Here is a 25,577-nt window from a genome sequence, read left to right as displayed (position 1 = left end):
ACTCATCTTTGATCACACAACTGTTGCATTTGATAATAATGCGGCTAGTTGAAACGTTGCCTGGCAGCAATAAACAGCCACAAAGAATAGCATCAAAACTAAATCACTCCCATTATAATCAACAAAACTGGAAGCACACATAATCTGTATGTGTATTTTGGGTGTGTATGTGTACCTGAAACCAGGTTAGTTAAGTTTCTGTCTATTTCTTTGTCTTTGTCTCCGTCTTTCTGTCTTTGATTAGCTCCATACAGAGGTCAGAGGTCACGTCACTCTCCCAGGCTCACCTCGCTTTCTCTCTTTCCGCTCTTCTTCAGCTACAAGACCGATCAGCGCGACTAATATCACGTTATATTACTCACTTATGCCCGTTGAGCCCACGAAGGTGTCGACGTTTTAGAAATACAGCTCGGCTCAAGCTGTTTAGCACACTTCTTCTTCACCTTGTGACACAAACACTCCCCGTGGCACATGTGTGTGTTTGTATCAGCCTGTCTGCGAAGGCAGTTCCTCACACCTGATGGGAGTAATTGGGCTCTTAAAACGCCACTGAGGGGCTCCTTAACCCCAAAGCAGACTCGAGAGCCGTCCCTCTGGTATTTGACCCTTCAAACTTTTGGGAGAGCAGAGAAAGAGAGAGAAAATAGACCTGAAACTTAGAAGGGAGAGTGAGATAAGAGAAAAAAAGAAAAACTTTCACCCTGGATTTGAGCGTATCATGGCATGCCTGCACGCTTGCATTGATTAGAATGGGAGAAATCTAGTTTGGTTGCATTGCAATGTTTGTATCATTCATGTTTGTACTGTAGCACATTAATGAGCAACACACCAAGGTTGAATACTGAGGGTTAATGGTTTGTTCAAATCCCATAATAATAGTAGTGCTTGCTCAACAAACACCTCTAATAAATAAACAGGCCGTGTTTCTATTGCAAACAGGCTTTTAGCTTTTCATTGTTCACAGCAGATGGCCCAGTGCCTCCACTCCTCCTCAGGGTAACCTGTTTCCCATCGTTTCTCAAGCTTGAGTGATACCTGTAGTTGGTCTGTTTAGACAGATGAGTTCACTCGTACTTGAACACGTGTGTGTTTGTGACTGAATGAGCTTGTGTTCAATGTACCCTATTGTTTCTTGCAACGTTTCATTAGATTTCAATGACAGCCGGATATTTGCATAACATCATCAGGAGTCGATCCAGGTAAACGGCAGCACCGGCGCTTCTGAATGTGACTTTAAAACATCACTTCACAAAAGCATACAGCACACAATCATTCTCTGAAGAAAGTATTGACTAATGTGAGGAAAAATGACTATGAAACCTTTGTAATAATCAGTATGAAATTTTTAGGCTTATTTTTATCTGGACATTTTGCAACTCACTTATCTTGATTTACATCCTCACACTTATATACACGGGTGAATTATTCTCGATCGCTGCAGTACATGTGAATGCGTGTCCCTTTAACAAACTTCACACATGTGTCGTGCTCCCTTTTTACACCCAACCCACCGCTTCTGAAAGAGTCATTATGAAAGTGAGTTTTGCTCATCAAATAAACTTTTGTCACTTTTATTTTTACATTGCTATTGTTGTTTTTCAGCACATGTGTCATTGTATTTTCCCACTATACATGCTACAACAAGAAAATTATAACATTACCTGAATTTAGCCTGAATATGCAATGGATTCTAAAGCATAATAATAATAATAATAATAATAATAATAATAATTATTATTATTATTATTATCACACACCTTATTATAAGTTCTGTGTTCCAGCATTATAATACTTCCCCGTTCAGAGTCATCCTTTTAAAATGTATCAACACTTATGTTTAACCCTTTAACTTTCAGACCCAGACAATTTTTATAATTCATGAATGAAAACATTTTGTGATATGATTTTGATGTACATTTTCCAAGGTAATGCAATGTCTGGTTCTGAAATGCCTTTCAAAGGATGAATTTTGAGATTTTAAGTTTTGAACTGATATATAATATTTCTAAAGTGTGACGAAGAAAGTCTTTTGTGACAAAGGTCAGAACTCATGTTATGATGTAGATTTTTCTTTAAGTTCATTTAAAATTATTATGCATACAGCTTTCATGATATGATATTAACTGGAAGACCACATGCAATATTTGTACATTTGTACAAGTTAATTTGCCACAATTCAGGACTGTTTTGAATGAATTAGTAAAGACAAACTTTTATTAAAATGATGTCTAGTCACAGGTCCTAAAATAAACACTTTCCTTTATGTATTTATATAATTTTTTATGCATAAAATTATAAAATAATATTAAACTATGCATCTGTTATCCAAATATTGTACATTTTTTATTATGCATGTATTGGAATTGTATTGCATTATTTATGATCACCAGTGTGGTTAAAGCATTATGCATGGCTTTTTAATTCTAAGGCATTATGAACTTTATAGTGCATCATATACACTGGCTCCCAGTAGAGTATTATCAAAAAAACAACAAAAAAAAAAAAAGTTATCAGTAAAGCCATGTGATTAAAAACAGCAGTGTTTAGTGAATTTTTTTTCAACCTGAATACAGCACAGTTCACACAAGTTTATTCACCTTCTTGTGCATATTGACTTTTTAATCTAGGATTTGTGAGTTTGTGTAAAATAAACACAACTGACAGCTCATGTTCACAATGGCCTGTTATTAAAATGAAGTGTATTTGTTTGTTTAAGGATAAAAGGTACAAATACGCACATATTTTCAGACATACAAACTTTCTGCGAAAACCTTCTACTGTAAGAAGCAATGCGATTTTGTAATAATGAAACAATGTATTTTTATCTGGAGATGCTGTAACATTTTGCGACTCATTTGTCTTGATGTAAATCCTCGTACGTGTTCAGAATACAGGCTGCTTTCAGTGTTAATGTGCTGGAATATAATCACTCTGGAGTTCAGGTCTAGCATGAGCCCACAGACAGATTTATTAGCATGGATTCACGCTACTTGTGCGGATATTCCGTTTCTGTCTTAATCGCTCACGGCACACTTGATATTCGGTTTCAACTTCATAGAGCTGAAGCAAACATTTACACAGAGTTTCTGTTTTCAAAGAGAGACTGCACAGTTTTCAGTGGCATTTCTCACTTTTGCTGGGTAATATATCAAGAAAAGAGCGCCGTAAATCTCACGAGGGAACAGCGTCCACTCTCCTTCCGGTCATTTCCTGACATCCTGTCTCACTTTGCCTTTCTCAATCCCTCCATCTCTCTCTCTCTGTTTTCCTTGACAAGTAACCAGACACCCCAAACTCCACTTCCCTAGTAGTGTCAGGTTAACCAATGTTAATCAACGTGAGCCTCTGAGACTTCACACAGCATTGAAGACGTCTTCAATGTTTAAATCGCCCCTTGCAATTTATAACAATGCAAGCATGGTGGAAAAAAATATAGGTTTAATGCACGTAAACAGATTTTTTTGTTTGTTTGTTTGTTTGTTTGTTTTTTCACTCTGTTACCTTCTTTTTTTTTTTATTTCATATCTGAAGACACTAAGTGCCTACCAGTCAAAAATGTGGATTATTTGATTTTACTTTATTTTAATATATTTAAAAAATTAATTTATTCCTGTGATGCAAAGCTGAATTGTTAGGGTCATTACTCCAGTTTTCAGTGTCGCATGACCCTTCAGAAATCATAAATGCATAAATGCTGGTTTCTGAAGGATTATGTGACACTGAAGACTGAAAATTCAGATTTGATCAAAAAAATAAATTACATTTTAAAATATATTCAAACAGAAAACAGTTCTTTGAAATTGTAATAATATTTAACAATATTACAGTTTTACTGTATTTAAAAAATAAATAAATATAGCCTTGGTTGGTGCATACATTAATAACAATAAAAAAATAAAAAATAAATCTAATAAAATCTAAATTGTTGCATGCTTCATGCATCTTTCATTGCTATCACTGAAGTTCAGTGTTACTGTCTGTGAATGTGTTTTAATGACAGCACCCTTTAAATGCCCGTTATGTTTCTCTGTCTCCAGGTAATGGACAACATGGGTAATGTGAAGTTCTGTCTGGATGGAGCTCTGGAGGCCAGCGGGAGCTGGCTTAAATATGTGCGAACTGCCCCGTCCCATGAAGAGCACAACCTGGCCATATGCCACATCAGCGAAGATCAGGTAAGCTGTTAGCAGCCTCTGTTATTTTGTCACTTCCCTTTCCTGACATTCTTCCTTTCTGATTGGTCGTCTGCTCCATCAACCTGTTGCTTTGACTCCAGGTCAGAACTGAGTTTATCAGAGCTCAAGAGACAAGACACATTATGCAAAAAAAAAGAAAAAAAAAAAAAAAAAAGAAAAAAAGAAAATGCAACTGGCCTTTCCTACATCAATTGTATTTGTTAATAAGTAGTTATTACACAAAATGTTTGAAATTATTTGGATAATTGGACCATTTTAAGATTTTTTAAGATGAGATCAAGGTTCATGGCAATATTCAATATACAATATTCATTGTAGCCAATCCTAAAATTTTTACAGCATAACAAATATGTTATTTTCATTAAATAATAATAATAACTTTTTTTTTTCCATCCAGGAAAAATAAAATAAAATAAAATAAAATAACAGCAAGGATGCATAGACTGGTTAAAAGTAACAGTAAAGATTTTCACATTTCTACAATAAATTAAATTTTAAATAAAAGCTGTTCTTTTGAACATTTTATTCATCAAAGTATCCTGATAAAACATAACATGGATACATTTTATTCATCAAAAAATCCTGATAAAAAGTAGCATGGAAACACATATTTTTTCATGTTATTAATAATAATCATCATCATCATCATCATCATCATCATCATTTTTTTTTCCATCCAGGAAAAAATAAAATAAAATAAAATAAAATAAAATAAAATAAAATAAAATAAAATAAAATAAAATAAAATAACAGCAAGGATGCATAAATTGATCAAAAGTGACAGTAAAGTTTTACATTTCTACAAACAATTCAAATTTAAATAAAAGCTGTTCTTTTGAACATTTTATTCATCAAAGTATCCTGATAAAACATAACATTTTTTTAACATTAATAATAATAATAATAATAAAATATTTCTTGAGTAGCAAATCAGCATATTGGAATGATTTCTGAAGAATCATGTGACACATTGGAATAAATTACATTTTAAAATATATTAGGTGGTTTTAATGTCATTCAATTTCACAAATGACTGTCTTTATAAATGCATCTTTTAAGAGATAAGAAACTTATTTAAAAAATAAATTAATTAATAAAAATCTTATCAACCCCAAAGTTTTGAACAGTATGTTCTGCATATTGTGTATTTAAGCATGTCTAGAATACTGTATTGACAGAAGGCTGAGACTATCCATTTATAATTCGGTTTATGATGTTAATGACTAATAACAGCGTGTTGGCACAACAATGCTCCAACAATGAATGCATCAATGCGGCATTTACTGCGTCATAAATGTACGCAGGTTGATAATATGTATTGCGGCAGCACAGTTTATTATACTTATTTTGCTAGCTGCTCTTGGAAGCACAGGTGTACTAGGATGAAGGATGTTAGTATCAGTTTGAGCTATATTTAAAAGCACTGTGAGACGGTCAGCAGACAAACCCCTTCTGCTGAACATCCTGTGAGAAGCTTGAAGAGACAGTGAGCACATGTTACTGTCAGGAAGATGAGGACAGAACCTGCTGCTGTCAAGATGTCACCACTTACACAATAGATAAAAACAACCCATTGTTTGATGAAGGCTGTTCCCTGCCTTTGTCAGAGGAAGTGACTCAGAAGTCATTTACAAGAGTCACGTACAAAGTGAGTTTGGACACTCCTGAATCTTGTAATCCACTGTCTCTTCTATTATTTGCTTCCTTTAAAAGGACGAGCAGTTGTCTCTTTAAGATAAGATATCTGATCTCTCATAAAGCCGGAGATCTTATGACAGACTCGTTGTCTGGCCGGAAGAAGTGTTGCGTGTTTACTGTACGGTGGCTTTGTTCGGGGATTGTGTTGATGCGGCGGCGGCCGTCTTAATCTGATCCTGAAGCTCTTGTGCAGTAGTTGCTGTTGAGTGTGGATTGTTTCCTTTGCTTACATGATATCTGACTGATTAAGTGAGGGGTCCTTGGTGGTTGCCTTATCTAGCTTGTGCTCGCTTTCTAATTTAAAGGGACAGTTCACCCAAAAATGACATTTATGTCAGTATTTTCTACTGTCATTACAGACCTGTCTGACTTTATTTCTTTAACAAAAGGCAGTATGTCCTAGCTGGTGTTTTCTATACGAAGAAATTATAAAAAAGCACCATGAAGTTGTCTAAACCACTTGTGCACTATACTCCAAAGTCGTATGGCAACTTTGAGAAGGAGATTTAAATTTAAGCCTGTTACATATTTTTAGAACTTTGGCTTCAAAGAACATTCTCTCAAAAATTTGAACAAACATTCTAGAAACATAGAATGTTTGTTCAAAATTATCAGGTCTTTAAAAAACATTCTCAAATTTATTTATACATTGTTCATTCAGTTTATTCCTGCAATGCTTATACTGCGTTTTTCAGAGAACATTCGAAATCAACATTCCCATTATGTTTTCTCAAATGTTTGCATAACCAAGAAAGTATTTCGATAACAACAACAACAATAATGATGTTTCTTGAGTAGCAAATCAGTATATTAGAATGATTTCTGAAGGATCATGTGACACTGGAGACTGGAGTAATGATGCTGAAAATTCAGCTTTGCTTTTCTGAAATAAATTAAATTTTAAATATATTGGGGCTTTTTTAAATGTAATTAAATTTCACAATATTACTGTATTTTTATCAAATAAATGCAGTGTTTTAGAGCACTTTACATTAAGGCTCTATAAGAAATATTACATTAGTAACATTAGTTAGTAATAAACATTAGTTAACTACATTTGTTAGCATGGCCTAATAATAATAATAATAATAAATACTTCTAAAGCATTTAGAAGCATTTAAAACATCTCAGTTAATGTTAATTTTACCATATCCACTATCCCAGCTAACAGGGATTTTAATCATAACATTAACTACATTATTAAAATCAAAAATTGTATCAATGTATCAATGAACAGTTTTTTTTTTTATTAACTAATGTTAACAAAGATTAATAAAGCCTGTAACAAATGTATAGTATATATTATTAGTATATGTATATAACAATAGTTTATGCATTATCAGTTTTAACTAACAATGTATCGTATGTGTACTACCAGTCAAATTTTTTGAACAGTAAGATTTTTAATGTTTTTTAAAGAAGTCTCTTCTGTTCACCAAGCCTGCATTTATTTGATACAGCAAAAACAGTAAAAATGTGAAATATTTTTACTATTTAAAATAGCTTTTTTTCCATTTGAATATATTTTAACATTTAATTTATTCCTGTTGTTTCAAAGCTGAATTTTTAGCCTCATTACTGCAGTCATGTGATCCTTTAGAAATCATTCTAATATTCTGATTTGTTGCTCAGAAAACATGTATTATTATTATTATTATTATGTTAAAAACAGCTGAGATTTTTTTTTTTTTTTCAGATTTCTTTAACGAATAGAACGTTTAGAAGAACAGGATTTATCAGAAAATATAAATCTTTTGTAACATTATAAATGTCTTTATCATTAAACATTTAGACATTAGAAAAGCATTAGAAAAAGAATTTCGTTTTACTCATATTTTAGAATGTAAACATATTTTAGACACTCTCAAATCTCAGTCATGTTCTCGTTCAATCAAATATGGCATCTCAAGATGCAATTAAGAGTGAGATCTAATGATGTTATTTAAGCCAAACAGCGCAACTTGTATTGATGCTCACTATTTGAATGAGCATCAAAGCTAGGACATTCTGCCTCGTTTCTTTTGTGTTCCACGATCGAAAGTCAGTCATAGGTGTCCGGAAAACCATGAGGGTGAGTAAATAATGACAGAATTTTCATTTTTGGGTGAATTGCTCCTTTAAGTGTGCCATTTCGGGGGGTGTTTTAGATTATATGCATAAGTGGATCACTTTCCTTCTTATTATTCTGCCACTTTTAGGCTGTTTGTCTCACTTAAAACAAGCTGATTGACTCGTGGAACAAGCCAAAGTCTTAGCCTTTGTCTCTTGGCTAACGGGGGCAACTAGTGTGGCCATCGCCGTTTTAGAGGCTGACACATAAAACACAAGCCTAACAAACAGGGGAGGACAGGAGGAGAGGAGGGACAACCTCTGAGACTGACAACCACCAATTGACTTCAACTACATAACCCAATCATTAAAGTCGTTTCAGTTCAATGAGCGGCCACCGCTGGGCCCACAGGAGAATAATATCTCCAGCTAAAATCGCCCCACTAAATACATGGTTTCTATTTACTTTCTCCCTTCTTCTGTTGTTTTTTTTTCCTTTCTTAGCTTTTTTTCTTATCTTTTGTACACGTTTTAGCCAGTCTTACGGACAACAGCCTATTATTTATTCAGAACGCCGGCACAATGCAAAAATGCATAATTCATTGAACTTTGTACTTTGCTGTTCTATTTGCGCATGCACAATGCATGAGCCGTATGGAAATATGCACACGCCCAGCAAATTCTGATGTGCCTGTAACCTTTTAAAATCAACCGGGATCATTTATTTACTTGTTTGCGCATTTGTCTTTGACGTTCGGGCCCCTGAAACAAGACTCAACTGTGTAGTGCTGCGTTTCACTGTTTTAGGCCTTACGTTTTAATGCTTTTTTCATGTTACGGCTGTCATTCGAGGTGTGAATGGCTCTAAGTAGCAGGGTGAGGGTGTTAGTTACCACACTTTGCTTTAAGAAAAGAATATTTTGTTGTGTTACTGTATTGTTATGGGTGCAAAATTAACCTAAAAGCAAGACCCGCGTGAGAACCGTGTCAAAGTATATTTTTAAAGAATGCTTTAAAGCATGTTATCAGCTTGCGCTGAGAAAGTGTAATCCGGTTTTCGGACCAAACTAAGAGCAGCCTATGCGCTCTGAGACAATAGGCATAGAGCTGGTGGACGTATTCTGGCTTTCGCACAATGGCGTGGTCCATTCAGCAAGACTGTTGACCTCTGACCCTCCTCCCTCATCTCTCAAGATGCACTTAAACTGTTTGTCAGAACAACTGAAGTGCACAGCTAGATCTGCCATGCCAGAGCCGTCTGTTTCTGAAGGGCCAAGAACACGCACACACACACACACACACACACACACACACACACACACCCCTTTGGCCACAATTATAAAATAATGTCTGTCAGTCGGAATTAAAAAATGTTATCGTATTATGACATTGTTTATTAATAAATCTCATGCTAAATCATTTTGAATTTAAAAAGAAATATCTGAAACATACTGTGTGTTAGACTTCCATAACAAACAAACTGAAACGCCCTGCATTCATTTACTTACAAGCTACTGACTGATAAAACGCTATATAAGTTATATACATGTTTGCTTGAGAGGAACTTGTAAAAATCCTTGACGTCTAGTCATGCAGTTTAGTTTTTATATGGTTTTGGCATTTGATCAAAGAGTTGTTATGATGAACTTTGTTCTGATCTTGTCTTAGTGAATCATGTCAGAATAGATGAAGATTTTGAGTAGCAGACAATCTAACATAGGCAAATAAAAGTTATTTTATTTTAAAAAAATGTGCTTCCTTATATGTTCACATCAGTGTGTGTCTGCTTGCACTTATATGAGTGTGTGTGTGTCCGTGTGTGTGTGACAGACAGGGGATTATTGTCACCTAAGTGATGGATGATGCATTGGCCCCGAGCACTTGAAAGCATTGTGAGGGGGTCAAGATGGCCCTCTCAGTGCTGTCAGATCCTGAAAAGATTTACTGTAGAGACAGCTTAGCTCCATCATAATAGATTGCTTTTGGGGTGAAAGGAAGGCATTACCACGCACCCAGAGCAAATGAGAACTAGCCAAAGACTACAGCACAGTTTGACATCCAACTTTTATCTTTCAGAAATAGATCATGTAAGTTACAGCCCGATTGCTTGGCCATTAAACATTGAGAGTTTGGCACCTGCACTGTTCATGTCATTTTAATGTATGCTTATTTATTTAGTATAATTGCTTTGCTAATATATGTCATTCCAGTCATTGAAATTAGCTGGTGATTCTGTTCTATTCTAATTCTTTTATGTTATAAATTACAGTTGGCATAAAAAATAGCAATAACAAACCGTTAAAGCAATATATTAAGATCACGTGACCCTGGAAAACAAAACCTGTCTTAAGTAGCAAGGGTATATTTGTAGCAGTAGCCAACAATACACTGCATGGGTCAAAATTATTGATTTTTCTTTAATGCCAAAAATCAGGATATTAAGTAAAGATCATGTTCCATGAAGCTATTTTGTAAATTTCCTACCATAAATATATCAAAACTTCAATTTTGATTAGTGATATGCATTGCTAAGAACTTCATTTGGGTTTTAAAGGCGATTTAATCAATATTTAGATTTTTTGCACCCTCCAGATTTTCAAACAGTTGTGTCTCAGCCTTATCTTAACAAATCATACATCAATAAAAACCTTATTTATGTTTTTTTTAGCTGCACAAATTATATTTTTAAATGAAATGTAATCACTCGTTTTATTTTGTATAATAAGCAATAAGCAACAAGCTCTAAAACTTACATTTTTAAATATTTTGTTAATCCAGTGATACCAAAGAATGCAATTAGATCTTAACATGCATAATGGGTATGGTAGGCCTACTATAATATAATAATATGTAAATTGAAGATTAGATGAAATTGTATATATTACTGTTTATATTAAAATATAAGAATTGGATAAAAATAACCCGCAAAAACGCTGTTTCGTTATTTTACACTTAGAATTGACGCTGTGTAAATTCCTCACATTTTATTTTTTAATAAACGCTTATTTATGTGCATATTCAAGTGTTCGTCTTGCCGAACAAAAGACTGAGTACGACAGTGTTTCAGTGCGGCTTAAAAATATTGAACGTAGTCCTTCAGAGCGCAAACACGATTCGTTTAAAACATCCGCTGAATGTTGGTGGCGGAGGACAGAGAGTAAAAACAGGTGTGCGTATTTAAAGCCCCGTGGAAAACGGCGCCCGCTCACTCCAACAGTTGATGTATTTTTTACATTTTCATTAGCGGGGAAAGATACATTTTCCATCAATAATAGATTCATGCGGTGGTCAGAGGAGGAGAGGACATGGGGAGGGGTTCAATCCTTTTGGTTGGAGATAAGAGAGGAGGAGTGGCCGATAGAGAGAATCACTAATGAGCGCGACTCACCTCATCAAAGACGCGCGTGTTCGGACTCTGTCTAGCGCTGCTGTGGCGCGCAGTGTCATGATACTATGGGTTGCGTGCTGAACTCTACGGGACCAGAGCTGCTATTACAACTGGAGGCTTTGAGATCCACCGCTCAGCAACTAGCCCAACTTTATCAACTCTCGGAAAAGAAAAAGGTCAGAAATGCTCTTACCTTCGTTTAACTGTAAATCTAATATTAATGTTAACAATAATAATAGCTGTGTTACACATTGGCCACCCCTCTTGAGCGGCAAACCGATGCCTTGGCCTACTTTTGTAACACACATTAGAGTTGTCACAACATTAGAGCTCTGAGATGAAGTTTGTGCCGGTTTTTAGCTGTATGTCTTGATTTCGGAGAGCGGCCCAGATCAGCTGCTGTCGCCTTAGTCCTGAGCGCCCTCATGAGGGAGCGGCCGGTACTGCCGCGTTCAGTGTGTGAGGAGCGTCTGTCACTCGGAAGCGCTTTAAAACCTACTCTTCTTTGTTGTTTTATGATCATTATTATTCAAGTCGATTTAGTTCAGTTAAAGACTATATGTAGTTTAATTTACAAATTAAATGCAGGCTGTTTGGGGTGTATTTATGTTGGAACACAACAGATGTGGTTGTCATCACAGTGCGCTCTGGAAGGATTTTAATTGTGTTTAATTAAGAAAACTTTGCAGCAAAACATCAAGCTAAGAAAAAATATGACAATTGACCGCGAGGATAATATAAACGAACTGTATGTTTGTGAAATGATAAACATTTAGCCTACACTGGTCAAATAATTTGAATAGGCTACATGGAAGTGTTAAAAAAAACCTTTTTGGATTTGTAAGTGGCACAATACTATATTAGTAGTTATGATTTTGCATTTTAAAAACAGACTTTGTTTGCGTGCGTGTTGTGTTTGATGTTTTGAATTTAAAACGAAAACACATCAAGACATCAGACACATCGGAGTGCGACTGCATTGTTTTTAAAACATTTAAAAATACACATTCTAGTTATATTACTTTGTTTATTGTTCTCTTTATTTCAGCTGTTTTTATTGCATGTGATGCGCTCGTTTATTTTGTTTGTGTGTGTGAGTTTTCATGTATTTCTTGTTGGCCTTCGGTAAGTAAATAATCGAATGAATGCGCAGATGCGCTTTGTGTTTAATAATTACTGCATTATTTGCTTATCCTCTGCTTTATGATTGTTTGATGTGTGTGATTTTTTTTTTTTTTTTTTTATCCGTATTACAACAAAATTACAAATTAATATTATTGCTTTTACATTTGCTGTGTTCAAAATAAAGCTTCATGTTTTTAAAAGCACGGGTAATAATTAATAACAACAACAATAATAATAATAATAATAATTCAAGGCCTTTTTATTTGCGGTTTTTAAATGCTTATGCGTCTTTTCTCTCTTTTTGCAGATCTATTATAAAGCTATTAGAGATATTGAAATAGGGGAGGAGTTACTGGTTTACATGAAGGACGGAGTTTTCCCCGAGGGCTCAATGGCACCGAACCTGGAAGGTGAGATTAATGCAAGTCATTAGGCACTCTTTTAAACAAACTCACACAGACCACACTCATTCACCTCTGCCAACAGTTAGTAAGATGCTGTATGTGGCCTATGCATGTCTTCTTGTTATACAAAGGTCGGACGACGAAGAAAATATTAAAGTACAGTTCGGCCCGGAGGCAACTGAACTAATATTGGCGAATTTAAGAATGTCGTTTTTTGTGGTTCATTACATTTTATATAAATGAAAAAGAACACATTTATAATAGAATTCTAACACAAATATGATGTACACAGTGGCAGTATTTGTATTTATTTATTTTTGTATCCTTTATTTCTAAATATCTAATCTAAATCATTTTGAACATGTTCTTTAAAAACACCAGTGCTCATTTGTAGTTTCCTTGTTAAAATACAGAAGTTGGCGATCTTGAAACGAACTCTCAATCTTCTGAATCTTTTTTGTTTCCAAATGATCTGGTAATTTTGGAATTGAAGCTCAGAGTAGTTGATACAGACTAGAAAATTGCAAAAGCACTGAAGTGTGTCACAGCGCAGCAGTCACTTTCCAACACATGCAAAAGGTTTTATCTGATAGAGATGTGTCTCAGATCTCCCTGCCAAAAAGCCAAGAAGAAAGCTCTCCGAGAGAAAAGGGAGACAGGGACGCCAAAAGATGCAAGCCAGGCTCCACTCAGACAGATCAATTCAGAGAACAAAAGAAAAGAAATGAACATGGCCAACGAAGACGCTGAGTCAGACGAGAGGCTGAGAGAGACAAACAGATAGACAGACAGACAGACAGACAGAAGGAGAGCTCTCTACATCTACCTCCTTCTCATGGCTTATCGGTGGTGGAATTTGGAGTGGAGCTCGAGGAGTCTCGAGGGACCTCACCCATGCTCACAGATTAGCCGCTAAACTGCACATAATTGTGTTCCCCCTACGTCTCTCCAAGAGCTATTAGTTTCCCATTCCCTGTCTTTTTTCCCAACATTCCTGCCTTTGTCGTTAGTGCTACTGATGGGACGGAGAGATAATGTCTCCGATTCTTTTTATGGCTAAAAAACTCAACGCAGAAATTAAATCAGCCATATTTCTTGACATTAGCTTTCCCCATAAAGGCCTCTTTGAGGTCACAAGGGCATTTTGTTCCAAAAAATCTGTGAGCATTGCTGTGGAGTGTGCTCTGTCAATATGCGTCCTGATAATTAATTGAAAAATAAAACAGAATATATGGTGTAATCCTAGATAACACAGCATCGGTGCGAGCTTTTCACTTTAAAACACGGAGTCAAACAATAATGAAACTCATCCGACTTGGCCTGATTCGGGCAGTGCATGGAGTATATCAGAGTTATCAATGAGTTTAATTCGAGGATGATGATAGCTAATGCATCAGACCTTAGAGTTTCCTTGCCTTTCCGTGACTCTAGGGTTATCTGTGGACTTGGCTTTTGTGTCAGGATATCAGCAGGGATAAAACAGCCACGTTTTTAGTCACTCAACCCCCAGGTCATATGAACAATTACTCCAAAGCCAGATTTTCAGTCTAAAGCAAGTCAAAAACATTGACATTTTTTGCTTTAATCTCGTTAGTGATTTAAAGGTTTATGTTCGCATAATTTTCTAGGTTTCATTGTTTTTATATTATTCTTAAATATTTGTATTTGTAATAAAAGCTTACGCTCAGTGAAGACAATGTTACTACCAAAACTGCATGTATTTTTCATGTTATATATTTTATATGTATTTGGGCACCTAAGCTAGACTTAAAATCGAGTTTCATTACATTATTGATGTGTATCAATCTAAGTGGCATGTGCAAACAAATGCTGTTAGAGCTTAAAAAAAAAAAAAAAAAAAAAAAAAGACAGATGTGTTTCAGTGATTTTTAGTGCATGTATGAAGTCATTTCTCAAAGTTCACACAGGTGTCCTATAGAACAACCACAGGTGCAGTTCATCACATTAACTATGGACATGTTCCATTAACATTTGACAACCAGAAAGTGCCATAATATTTTTGTTTTCATTTTGAACAGTATATTTTTTGTTCTATCATTTAAAACTTCTTTTTGTGAAATGTCTTGATGGAAAAGTGTGCTTTTCTTTTTAAAATAAACAGCACTAATTTGAAGACATTCAGACATTTTTAAACGTGTCGAAAAGCATTTTGAGATCTTATTCTGGAGACGTTTTGTAGTTGAAAATTACCTTAAAATTATTATCGCTGAACGACTGTGTGATTCCGTCCTCACAGATGAGCAGATGTACCGCTGTGAACACTGTGATGAGCTCTTCACATCAAAGCTGGAGTTACGGCGGCATCAGAAATACTCCTGCAGTAGCAGCAACTCTATCTTTGACTCACTAAGCGAAGACTTCAAACAGGAGCGCGAAGACAGCGATGAGCCGGTGCACGAGTGCAAAGACTGTGAAAAGATCTTCCCTAGCGAATACAGGTCAGCATGCTCCACCACACTGAGCAGCTTCTAATTACCCGCCGAGCTTTAGCAAACCCCAGGCTGTTATATGTGTTAAATGTATATGAAAAAGAAAAAAAATACTATGCATTTTCATATTTATTTGTCTTGGTTCTGATCTGGTTTTGCTGTAAGAGACATATTTTACATTGTACCAGTGACCCAATGCAGAACCAGAATTGTTTATTGCACATGTGTATGTTAAATGCATATGATAAACATATGTGCAATAAACATGTGCATCATTAATATGTTTATCTTACAAAAATAAACAAAAATTCCATTAAAATCAAACATAGAAATTTACTAAAATTACAATGAGCCACATAGTTAAACATCCTGAAAAATTATTAACATGACACAGAATGCAAAGGAAAGGTCACCACAAATCATATTCGGCATCTGCTTAATATGGCTACCAAGTTGATAAATGATTTGGAAAAAAGCCTTTGAAAAATATAATCTACCCTTTTAAAAAGTCTGTTTATTTTGCTACTCTAACTGTAGATTAGTTATATTATTTGCATTTAGCATTGTTCTTCCCTGTGATATACAGCCTTGACACAACAGACCAGTTTAGAAACGCCGGCTTACATTGTGGTCACACAGAAAATATTTATGGTGTTCTTATGTACTCTTAGTCTCGGGCAGCATATGATCGTACACACAGAGGAAAGAGAGTACAAGTGCGACCAGTGCCCCAAAGCCTTCAACTGGAAATCCAACCTCATTCGTCATCAGATGTCACATGACAGTGGCAAGCGTTTCGAGTGTGAAAACTGTGATAAGGTATGTTATGTGACTTACTGCAACCACTTATATTTTTAAAAGCGTTAATTAGTTTATATGTGGGAAGCTGAAATGCGGCCCTGGACTAATATTTAGCTGATGAAAATGAAATGCGTTTTACGTTCAGTAGTTTGTTTTAAAATGCTCCGCAGTGTGACAAATGAGTTCTTAAAAAGTACAAACATTCATGTAGTCTCTTGATTAATGTGAGATGATGAAAACTGCAGAATAATTATCAGACGAATTAGCCAAATTTGGCTTAAAATACTTTTGATGGATGTCACACCACGGGACATGTCAACTTTCCAAAAAATTTTTCATGTCATCTACCCGTGTACTGCAAATTGAAATGTATTACAATGCTAACAGTACAATTAATTGCCTTTACACCGTGTTATGTTTACACTACGTGGCACTAAGTTGGCATATTTCTGTGGGTTCTTCAGGTGTTCACAGACCCCAGCAACCTCCAGCGCCACATCCGCTCTCAGCACGTCGGTGCCCGAGCCCACACCTGCCCTGAGTGTGGCAAGACCTTTGCCACCTCGTCGGGCCTCAAGCAGCACAAGCACATACACAGCAGTGTCAAGCCTTTCATCTGTAAGTCTGAGCAGTCTTGTCTAAGCCTCAGATACAATTACCAGTGTCCAAAGACCTCCCGGCTAGCTCCACCCCAAGATTGTGACAGCTGTTGTTTTATAGGTCAGAGAAACTAAATGAAATTCTAGAGCCATTCTTTGTTTTGTTCTACATTTGTTGCGCTTTTCTTTAGTGCTTTCTTTTTCGCTCTCTTAATTACTCCATTTTACCCTTCTTCTGTTTTTTGTAACTGTGCATTTTCTTTTGAGGGCCCATTAGGCTTGTATATGGCCAAGGCAGATTTAATGTTTAGAGGTAAATGTCTCTGCCGTGTCTTAGCTGCCCTCTTACCAACACTGAGAAAACACCATCTTCTTTTTGCTTGGCTTCACGATGTTCTGTGTGTTACCGTCCAGTGTCCAAATGCATGTATGCTCTACCAGTGTACATGTATTTGTGTGTATACAAAATTAGTTGAAATAGCTCTACTATTAATGAAGAATGTCATCAACGAGTTATTCATATGCTAATGGATCATATTTTACCATATAACATTGCCGTGTGTAGCGTTTTTATCTCACCTTCAAAACAGAGTAGAATTCAATGTAGAGCGGTAGCCAACCATATACTCTTGGAGGTCTATCATCCTGCAGATTTCGGTTTCAGCCCTTATCCAACACACCTGCCTGTAATTTTAGAGTAATTCAAACAGCTTGATTGGTTGCTTCACGTGTGTTTAATTAGGGTTGGAGCCAGACTCTGCAGGAAGGTAGTTCACTAGGAGCAAGATTGGCTGCCCCTGATGTAGACAGTGTCATGTTTGTTTAACATAATAAACAGCATGCACAGTTTATTGGTTGATCTAATCAGCTGCCGGATTATCACTGCTATTGAATGCACACCAAATGAATACAGTATGTTAATAGAATTAACCAGTCATGTGTGTTCTCCCAGGTGAGGTGTGTCACAAATCGTATACCCAGTTCTCTAACCTGTGCCGTCACAAACGGATGCATGCAGACTGCCGCACCCAGATCAAGTGTAAAGACTGTGGGCAAATGTTCAGCACTACCTCCTCCCTCAACAAGCACCGGCGCTTTTGCGAGGGCAAGAACCATTATAATCCCGGAGGCATATTCACACCGGGCATACCAATGACATCCAGTCCCATTTTAGGCAAGTCCAAGTCTCACCCTGGCTTGAACCATAGTGGACTTGGCTTCGGCGATTACTTCCCATCCAGGCCGCATCATGCAGGTTTGCCCTTTTCCCCAGCACCCCCTGCATTCCCAGCCCTTTCCCATGGCTTCCCAGGGATCTTTCCCCCATCGCTATATCCTAGACCGCCATTGTTACCTCCTAGTCCGCTGCTCAAGAGCCCAATTAGTAACAGTCAAGATGGGAAGCTGCCTCCTCTTGATGCTCCCACTCTTTCTGCGGTCTCATCCATGAACAGCAATGGCAATGTAGGGAGCAGTCTCAGCAGCCAGTCAGAGGAGAATCGAGAGTCCAAACTGGACTTGTCGTTCCACGACAGCAAGAATAAGGTGAAGATGAACGACATGTCTGACGGTAGTGACTTGGAAGACGTTAACACGTCTAGCGGCACCGATTTGGACACCACCACTGGCACGGTGTCTGGCTCAGACCTAGAAAGTGAGGCAGAGAGCGAACGGGAGAAGAGCAGGAGAAAACCAGTCCAGGAGAGCAAGCAGGACGAAGTGAGCAGCAGTTCAGTATCTGTCTCCAGTTCAGGGAACCTCCCTTGCGAGCGTCCGTTCTTCTCCTCCCAGCATTCCTTTTTCCCACCGCCAGAAGAGCAAGCACTTCCACCCTCCGGGGCCACCACTGACTCCATTAAAGCCATTGCCTCCATTGCAGAAAAGTATTTTGGCCCAGGCTTCATGGGCTTGCAGGAGAAGAAGATGGGCTCCTTAAACTACCATTCCATGTTCCCTTTCCAATTTCTTCCCAACTTCCCACATTCCTTGTACCCATTCACAGACAGAGCACTCAATCCTGGCATGTTCTTCAAACCTGAGCCTAAATCCCCTCGTGAGCACATACAGAAATTACCTACAGCCACTGGTGCGGATTCACCCTTTGACCTAACCACCAAACCCAAGGAGGTCAAACCTCTTCCGCCACCTCCCAGCAAGCCAGCCTTGCCACCCAATACCCCCTTGGCCCCTGGCGAGGAACAACCTCTGGACCTCAGCATAGGCAGTCGAAGCCGAGCCAGCCAGAACGGTGGCACACACGAACAGCGCAAAAATCACGTCTATGGCGCAAACTGCAAAGCAGCTAAAGATGAACACCCAGCACTAACTCAGAACTTGCACCAGCCCCAGATGCCTCAGCCGCAAGTATCCCTTCCCCAGCCACCTCCTCCCCAGCAGCAGCCGTCACTCCACTACGCCAAGCCCTCGCCATTCTTCATGGACCCCATCTACAGGTATTTCAACCCGAGTATGTCTTATTCTAAGACCCAACACATGGCCAATTCAAAGCAGTAGCTGGTAATATGTTGAAAGTTATTGAAAAAGTATTGGTACCAAGTAGGTTTACAATCAACCTTCGTTCGTACGTAACCCTTGGTGCTGTTGTCCAGCAGGGTGGAGAAGAGGAAGCTATTAGATCCAGTAGGAGCTCTAAAGGAGAAGTACCTGAGGCCGGCACCACTACTCTTCCATCCTCAGGTATTCTTTACACACATTTGCCTTAACTCCTCTTGTACACTGGTGATTCTGCTTGTCAATGCATTCAAGTACAGCGGAGCACATTCCCAGTGTCCTCCGCCTCAGGTCTGTTTTGGTTCAAGGGAAGCCTTGATGTTTTAAAAAGTTCTGACTTCTGATGGTGTTTATTTTCATTAGATTATTTTCATCATGCAGATAATCTCAAAAGAGCTATTGCCTGTTCTAGCATGCTGTGCATTCAAAATTCTTTATCTTTTGCTTAGAAAAACAACCCCCATTGTTTGTGTTAGTATTTTAAACCTTTCCCACCTTTGAACGGTGACAACAATAATGAAAATATTATTAATAATGGCCTTTTGAATTGAAACAAATTATGCCACATACTTTCGGACTAGACCATTGTCTCTGGGAAGTTCTCCATTGAGTCCCACCGCTAATAACTTCCTAGCATTTCTTTCTTGCTCTGGCTGCCTAGATAATGTCTGCATGTCGATCAGGGACTTCCTGTGTTTGTGTGTAATAGAATGGCCTCTCTTGTTGGGAATTGTCTTATCTGACCTGTAAATCTGGCCTCCATCAATGCTGACCTACCTCCCCCCAAATCCAAACCTTCTCTCGCTCTTTCCTTTTTTCTTTTCAGCAACCCCCTATTTAATCAAATGTCTGTATTTTGACTTCTGTCTGTCTCTGTCTGTCTATCTATCTATCTATCTATCTATCTATCTATTGATCCATCTTAAGTGATATCTTATTGCACAGTACTTTTATTGCATGGTAGTTTTTTGATATGTATATTATGCTGACTATATATTTGTCTTAAAGCATATAAAGATTAAATATGCGATCATGATTTTAAAAGTTATACGCATCATCAGTAGCACCATTGCCTGTTAATATTCTAAACGAAAACGCTAAGAGAATCAAGGTGATACTGAGACGTGTAAACAAATTAAAACACACTGTCTGTCCCTGTGTTTATCCATATTCCAAAAGTAGGAAGGATGTAAGCTGTTTTTGGCCATAGAGCCGCATAGCAAACCCTTTGTTCTGCAGCAGGGGAAGTACTATCAGCGAGGGGTATCTTAAACTGCATTGTATGGTTACCGCTCATGGAGGTGAATGGCTCATTCAGACGCTTCTCTCAGAGATTTGTTGGGAACAAAGTAGGAGCCGGGGGCTCCCAAGGGGCTGCTCGAGTGGCTGCCAACGTGCCATAGGTTAGGGAGGTCACTCTTGAACAGCACAATCAAGACTCGACCTTCTGATATATAACTTCCTCCAGCTTTCCATCCTGTCTGGTTATGATGCAAACTCTCAGGCTCTCTGTCAGAGCTCCTCACCACTGCTGTTTTGTTCTTCATGTATCTGCCCTAAACAAACACAAAAAAAAGTTCCTTAGTCCCAGATGGCTCCTAATCTCACACAAAATCAATTCAAGAGAAGTTTCTGATTAAATGAGCCCCCGAGCTGTGCATCAAACACAGAGTATTCCTCTCTGAACTCGCCTCATGTTCTCTCCTCAGGTGTCTGCGATGGAAAACATGACTGAGAAGTTGGAAAGCTTCAGCGCTCTGAAACTGGATGCTCCCAATTCCCTCCAGCACTCCTCACACCACCTTTTTAACTTCCGCTCCCCGCCTCCCTCTCTCTCCGATGCTATCTTACGCAAAGGCAAGGAGCGATACACCTGCAGGTGAGCACCACTCATGAAACAAGAGTAAATACATCCTTACAGGATTCCTTTAACTCTGCAGCTTAATTTAAAGCATTTCTGCCATAACATCATCGTTAGAGGTGCACGCCAATGTGCATATAAAGTATATTGAAATAAGTTATCAATACTCTACTTTTGATTTATTATTCATCCAAAATATACATTGAATATGCTCAGACAATGAGTTACAAGCCTCTGAATATGGAATATGGGAGCTGTAACAATGCTGGACGACTGTATCAAAGTCTAGTTTTCATCCTTTGCAGGTACTGTGGGAAAATCTTTCCCAGGTCAGCTAATCTTACAAGGCACTTACGAACACACACAGGAGAACAACCCTACAGGTAAGCCACTCTTAGACCTACACTCTTTCTCACACACACACACAAACGCAGGATTGAAATGCTGAAGCTTTGTTGCTCCTGTGTGCAGGAGACTTGCCTCACAATATATTCCAGTAGTTTGACATTAGTATGTTGCTAAGCTAACGACACGATACTTTAATATGCATAAAAGTACATTTGCTAATTATTATGCTGCCTACCTTTTGGAACAGCCCTTGTATTGGAAGCTAATTAGGTTTTGGAACAGAACTTGATTTTTTCTACCACATACGCATACATTCAAGTAACTTTATGTAGATTTTGGTGTGAGGCCACATAGTCATCCAACACAAACAATAGCTGAAAATCCAACCATTCCACATCACTCTGTAATCCGAAGGTTTATTCCCACTTGAGTCTTACCTGCTTTTTTGAAAACGTGAGAAATAGATTTTGTGAGTGCTTGACGTTCCCAGACCGATATACAAGTAGATGCAATAACACACATGGACAGTTTGTAAGTTACGTGATCGGCACATTTGATATGTTCTTGCGTATTACATTGCAATGCATTCTCATTCTGAAAATTTTAACTGAGAAACAATGAAAGACATGCGACATTAGAGGCAGCGCAATCAAAAAAGAAAGAAGATTGATTCTGTCTGCGCAGATGTTTTGGAGGTAGAGCAAGCTCTGGACAATGTTGGCTGGTAATAGCACCCTGGAGACATCCATGCTCTGTTTATAGAACGCCTTAATTATCATTGATTTGGCTTCTAACCAGCTGTGGAAAGTCCTCTATGAGGGTGATGAGGGCACTTTGGAAACGGGACGCTTTTAAAGTTTTAAGTGACATTTTGACCCAGGCATAACTAAGATGTAAGAGGAGAAAGACCTTTACTGCCAAAGGCTTCTTAACAGTCCACTTTCTGGACAAATATAAGTGAAAACAGTCATTTATGAGGGAAAATCTCTTAATTGTGGTGCTTCCAAAGGCAAACATCGCCTTTACTATTCCACAGAGTTAGGGATTTGAACAAACCCTTGACCATAAGTAATAAAATTTGACATGCAACAGACGTGAATTTTACCTCGGCTTGTTAAGGTATGTTATTACTTTTCTAAGCAAACAGACATTGCAATTTTTGCTTAGCAGATGATATGACGAGCATGCAAGCAGCCACATAGCAACTTCTCAGAATGCCCTAACCTGCAGTGCCATAATGTGACCAGCAATGTGGACACTCTAGCATCACGGCAGCGACTTTTTGCATTTTTCTTCAGAAAGCGTACAAATGTAGTTCTTTTTTTTATTGCATTCTACTGGAAAAACGTTTGGTAGATCTGTAGCATGTATATCAGTTTCACACGAGTTTTTCTTAGCGTACAAACAGGGTCAGGCGGAATCAAACCCCTCTTTGAGTTCTACAAATCTACCATAGAGCCCTGTGAACACACTCAACGAGATAGAGAGCCTCCCGTGGGACGCGAGCGCTACATGCCTGGCTCCTTCACAACAATCCCCTGATTAGCTCATTTAGAAACAATTTACCCTAACAAATAGCAGACATCATCAGCATCTCCCCATCTTACTTTCAGCAAAAAAAGGCCGAGTCAGGCCAATATCAGAGCGGGCCGGCTTCAGGCTTCATTGTAGTAGGTTATTTGCCTGCTGTAGATGCTATCAGCTACTCTGTGCAGCGAAATTGGCCCACTAGGTCTGACCATTGAAAGACCCCATTCGGATTGTAACGCTTCATGTACAGTCCTTGTAACAGAGAAAAAAAGAACTGAGATGATGAAGTAATTTAAAGTCCCTCTGGACCAAGTAATGAAAATAAACAAAATGGGGGGTAGAAAAGACTGACTTGAAAAAAAAGGGAACGTTGTCTTGGCGTTTTACCATTCTCTATGAACCGTGATGTGCCAAGTCTGGAAAATCGGGCCGTACAGAAGCGCGCACACACATTTGCTCGCAAAATAAACTGGAACATAAAAAGGGGCCTGCATCTTGATTCTGAGCACTTGATGACGAGCGATTTTCCCAAAGCAATTAGCCCTGAAAGTCAACTTTGCAGCGACCGCGGGAGTCTCAGCTACGCCGGCCACCCAACAAAGGAGGCACTGTCCGACGAACTCCTGACACTACCTTGCTGCGATGTTTGTTTATCAGCACATTAAATTGATGTTCTCCTGCCTATTCTGGCTGATCTGACATTGCAAACAAGCGAGCTACAGAGAGCCGAACCGTGACTGTTGAGACACGCTAACACACACAGGAAATCTCATATCGCATTCTGAAATAAAATGGGGAATATCAAAATAAGGCAAAAATACTTCACTTTATCATCCGTCAAGTTTACGAGACTACAAAGAACATTTGTCTGGCTTACATGAAGGAAAAACATAATAGCAAAACAACGACCCATAAAAGCACATAAGAAGATGAAGTAAGAAGAAAATAGATAGCTTAGATATCTTACATTGGTCAACACACCTTTAAAGCTGTTTGCATTACCTTTGTCAGCCTCTTGGTGGGGTCATTCTGAAATGTTATTCTAAAATGTGAATCATACTCTATTTTTTAGAATGTTTAATGCATGCATACAAGCTCCAAAATGGTGTCAGTCTGCATGCTAATGCATCCTCTAGCTCATATAAAACTGATTTGACTTGCGTTTTTCTCCTGCATAGGTGTAAATACTGTGACCGTTCATTCAGCATCTCCTCCAACCTCCAACGGCATGTTCGTAACATTCACAACAAGGAAAAACCTTTCAAGTGCCACCTCTGCAATCGCTGCTTCGGTCAACAGACCAATCTGGACCGCCATTTAAAGAAACATGAACACGAGAATATTCCAGGTAAAATCACCTTCCTTTTATTTTAAATAATTTCTAAAAAATGTTCAGTTGGAACTTAAATCTATGATGTTGATCGATATTTATTTTTAGCTTTTTTAACATAACAGTTTAGGTAATTAATACGTTTTATCTGAATTTATATTGCTCTATTTAAAAAAAATATTTCTATCATATTTATTAGGAAGCTATATATGAATATAAGAATATAAAAAATTTAAGAAAATAAATGCTAAAAATATACACACGCAACTATAGCTTATAAGGTTTGTTTAGATATGTTTAGGTATCTTATTTATCTTATTTTTATATTTTTAATATGTATATTTTTCTACTTATTTGTTGTAGTGAGTCAGCAGTCTGGGATCCTCTCGAATTTAGGAACAAATATTTCCTCACCGAACTCTGAGTCTGACAATCATGCACTTTTGGATGAGAAGGAGGACTCGTATTTCTCAGAGATTAGGAACTTCATCTCCAATAGTGAGCTGAACCAGGCCTGTAGCTCCTCGGAGAAAAGGTACGAGCTCGCACACACGCACAAACACACACACACGTGCACAGAATATATTTTGAAGCTATGGCAACAAATCGCATAACCTGTCGAGTCAGACACGCTCGGTCCTGAAGTTACAGTCTGCTCTCTAGTGGAGTAGTGTGGTACTGCTGGACTTCAACCAGCTGAGTGTGTGTGTGTGTGTGTGTGTGTACTTGTTTTTGTGTCCCCACAAGGACCCTGATTTTGACAGACTTGCGGTCCCCACAATGTTAAAAAAATTCAGAAATAGTAAATGATGTTTATCTGAAAGTGAAACATGCACATCTTTTCTGTGAGGGCTAAAATGGGTTAGGGTTAGAGTCATTTCACCTTGTCTGAAAGTCCCCACAATCTGTGTCTGCATTACCCATTACAGACTTCGCAGCCAGATACACATCTCAGGGTTGAGTTCTGTTCATTCCAGCCAGATACACATCAGGGAGCACATTCCACCGGCTTATGAAAACACCAAACAAAAGCTCATTACTGCCAATTTCATGAACCGTCAGCACGCCTGTCGGTGTGTGGCCAGGTTCATGTTGCTTCAGAGTTTGGTTTAGGTGCTACGTTCTCTGATTCACACAGACAAATGCATACGAACAGATACATGGCCAAATACACGCATTCTTTGTTAGACGCGTAATGGTCCTCCACGATTTTGCCGGTTTCTCCACACTCGAGCAGAGACCTGATGCCTCTGCCTCATCACTTGGAAGCTCTGGCGTGGGCCGAAA

General features: G+C 38.1%; 1 protein-coding gene across 6 annotated transcripts in view; it reads left to right on the top strand.

Moving 5' to 3' along the window:
• The window catches only part of prdm16 (PR domain containing 16), a 264,934-nt gene that overhangs the window by 226,411 nt on the left and 12,946 nt on the right, over positions 1-25,577 (top strand). For 2 of the 6 annotated variants that reach the window (XM_051117212.1, XM_051117208.1), the window contains exons 4-14: positions 4,038-4,175; positions 12,764-12,866; positions 15,118-15,319; positions 15,982-16,129; positions 16,576-16,831; positions 17,663-19,163; positions 19,320-19,407; positions 20,931-21,100; positions 21,388-21,465; positions 24,139-24,308; positions 24,654-24,825. In XM_051117212.1, coding sequence (XP_050973169.1) covers positions 4,038-4,175; positions 12,764-12,866; positions 15,118-15,319; positions 15,982-16,129; positions 16,576-16,831; positions 17,663-19,163; positions 19,320-19,407; positions 20,931-21,100; positions 21,388-21,465; positions 24,139-24,308; positions 24,654-24,825 — 3,026 coding nt within the window. Of the gene's footprint in view, positions 1-4,037; positions 4,176-11,337; positions 11,508-12,763; positions 12,867-15,117; positions 15,320-15,981; positions 16,130-16,575; positions 16,832-17,662; positions 19,164-19,319; positions 19,408-20,930; positions 21,101-21,387; positions 21,466-24,138; positions 24,309-24,653; positions 24,826-25,577 lie in introns of those variants that run through there. The other 4 variants (XM_051117211.1, XM_051117210.1, XM_051117209.1 and 1 more) reach the window with 4 other exon arrangements.

The sequence above is a fragment of the Labeo rohita genome, chromosome 8, assembly GCF_022985175.1.
Source record: "Labeo rohita strain BAU-BD-2019 chromosome 8, IGBB_LRoh.1.0, whole genome shotgun sequence".
Lineage (NCBI taxonomy): Eukaryota > Metazoa > Chordata > Actinopteri > Cypriniformes > Cyprinidae > Labeo > Labeo rohita.
Note: the sequence above shows the minus strand (reverse complement) of the source record. Positions and strands in the feature narration are given on the sequence as shown.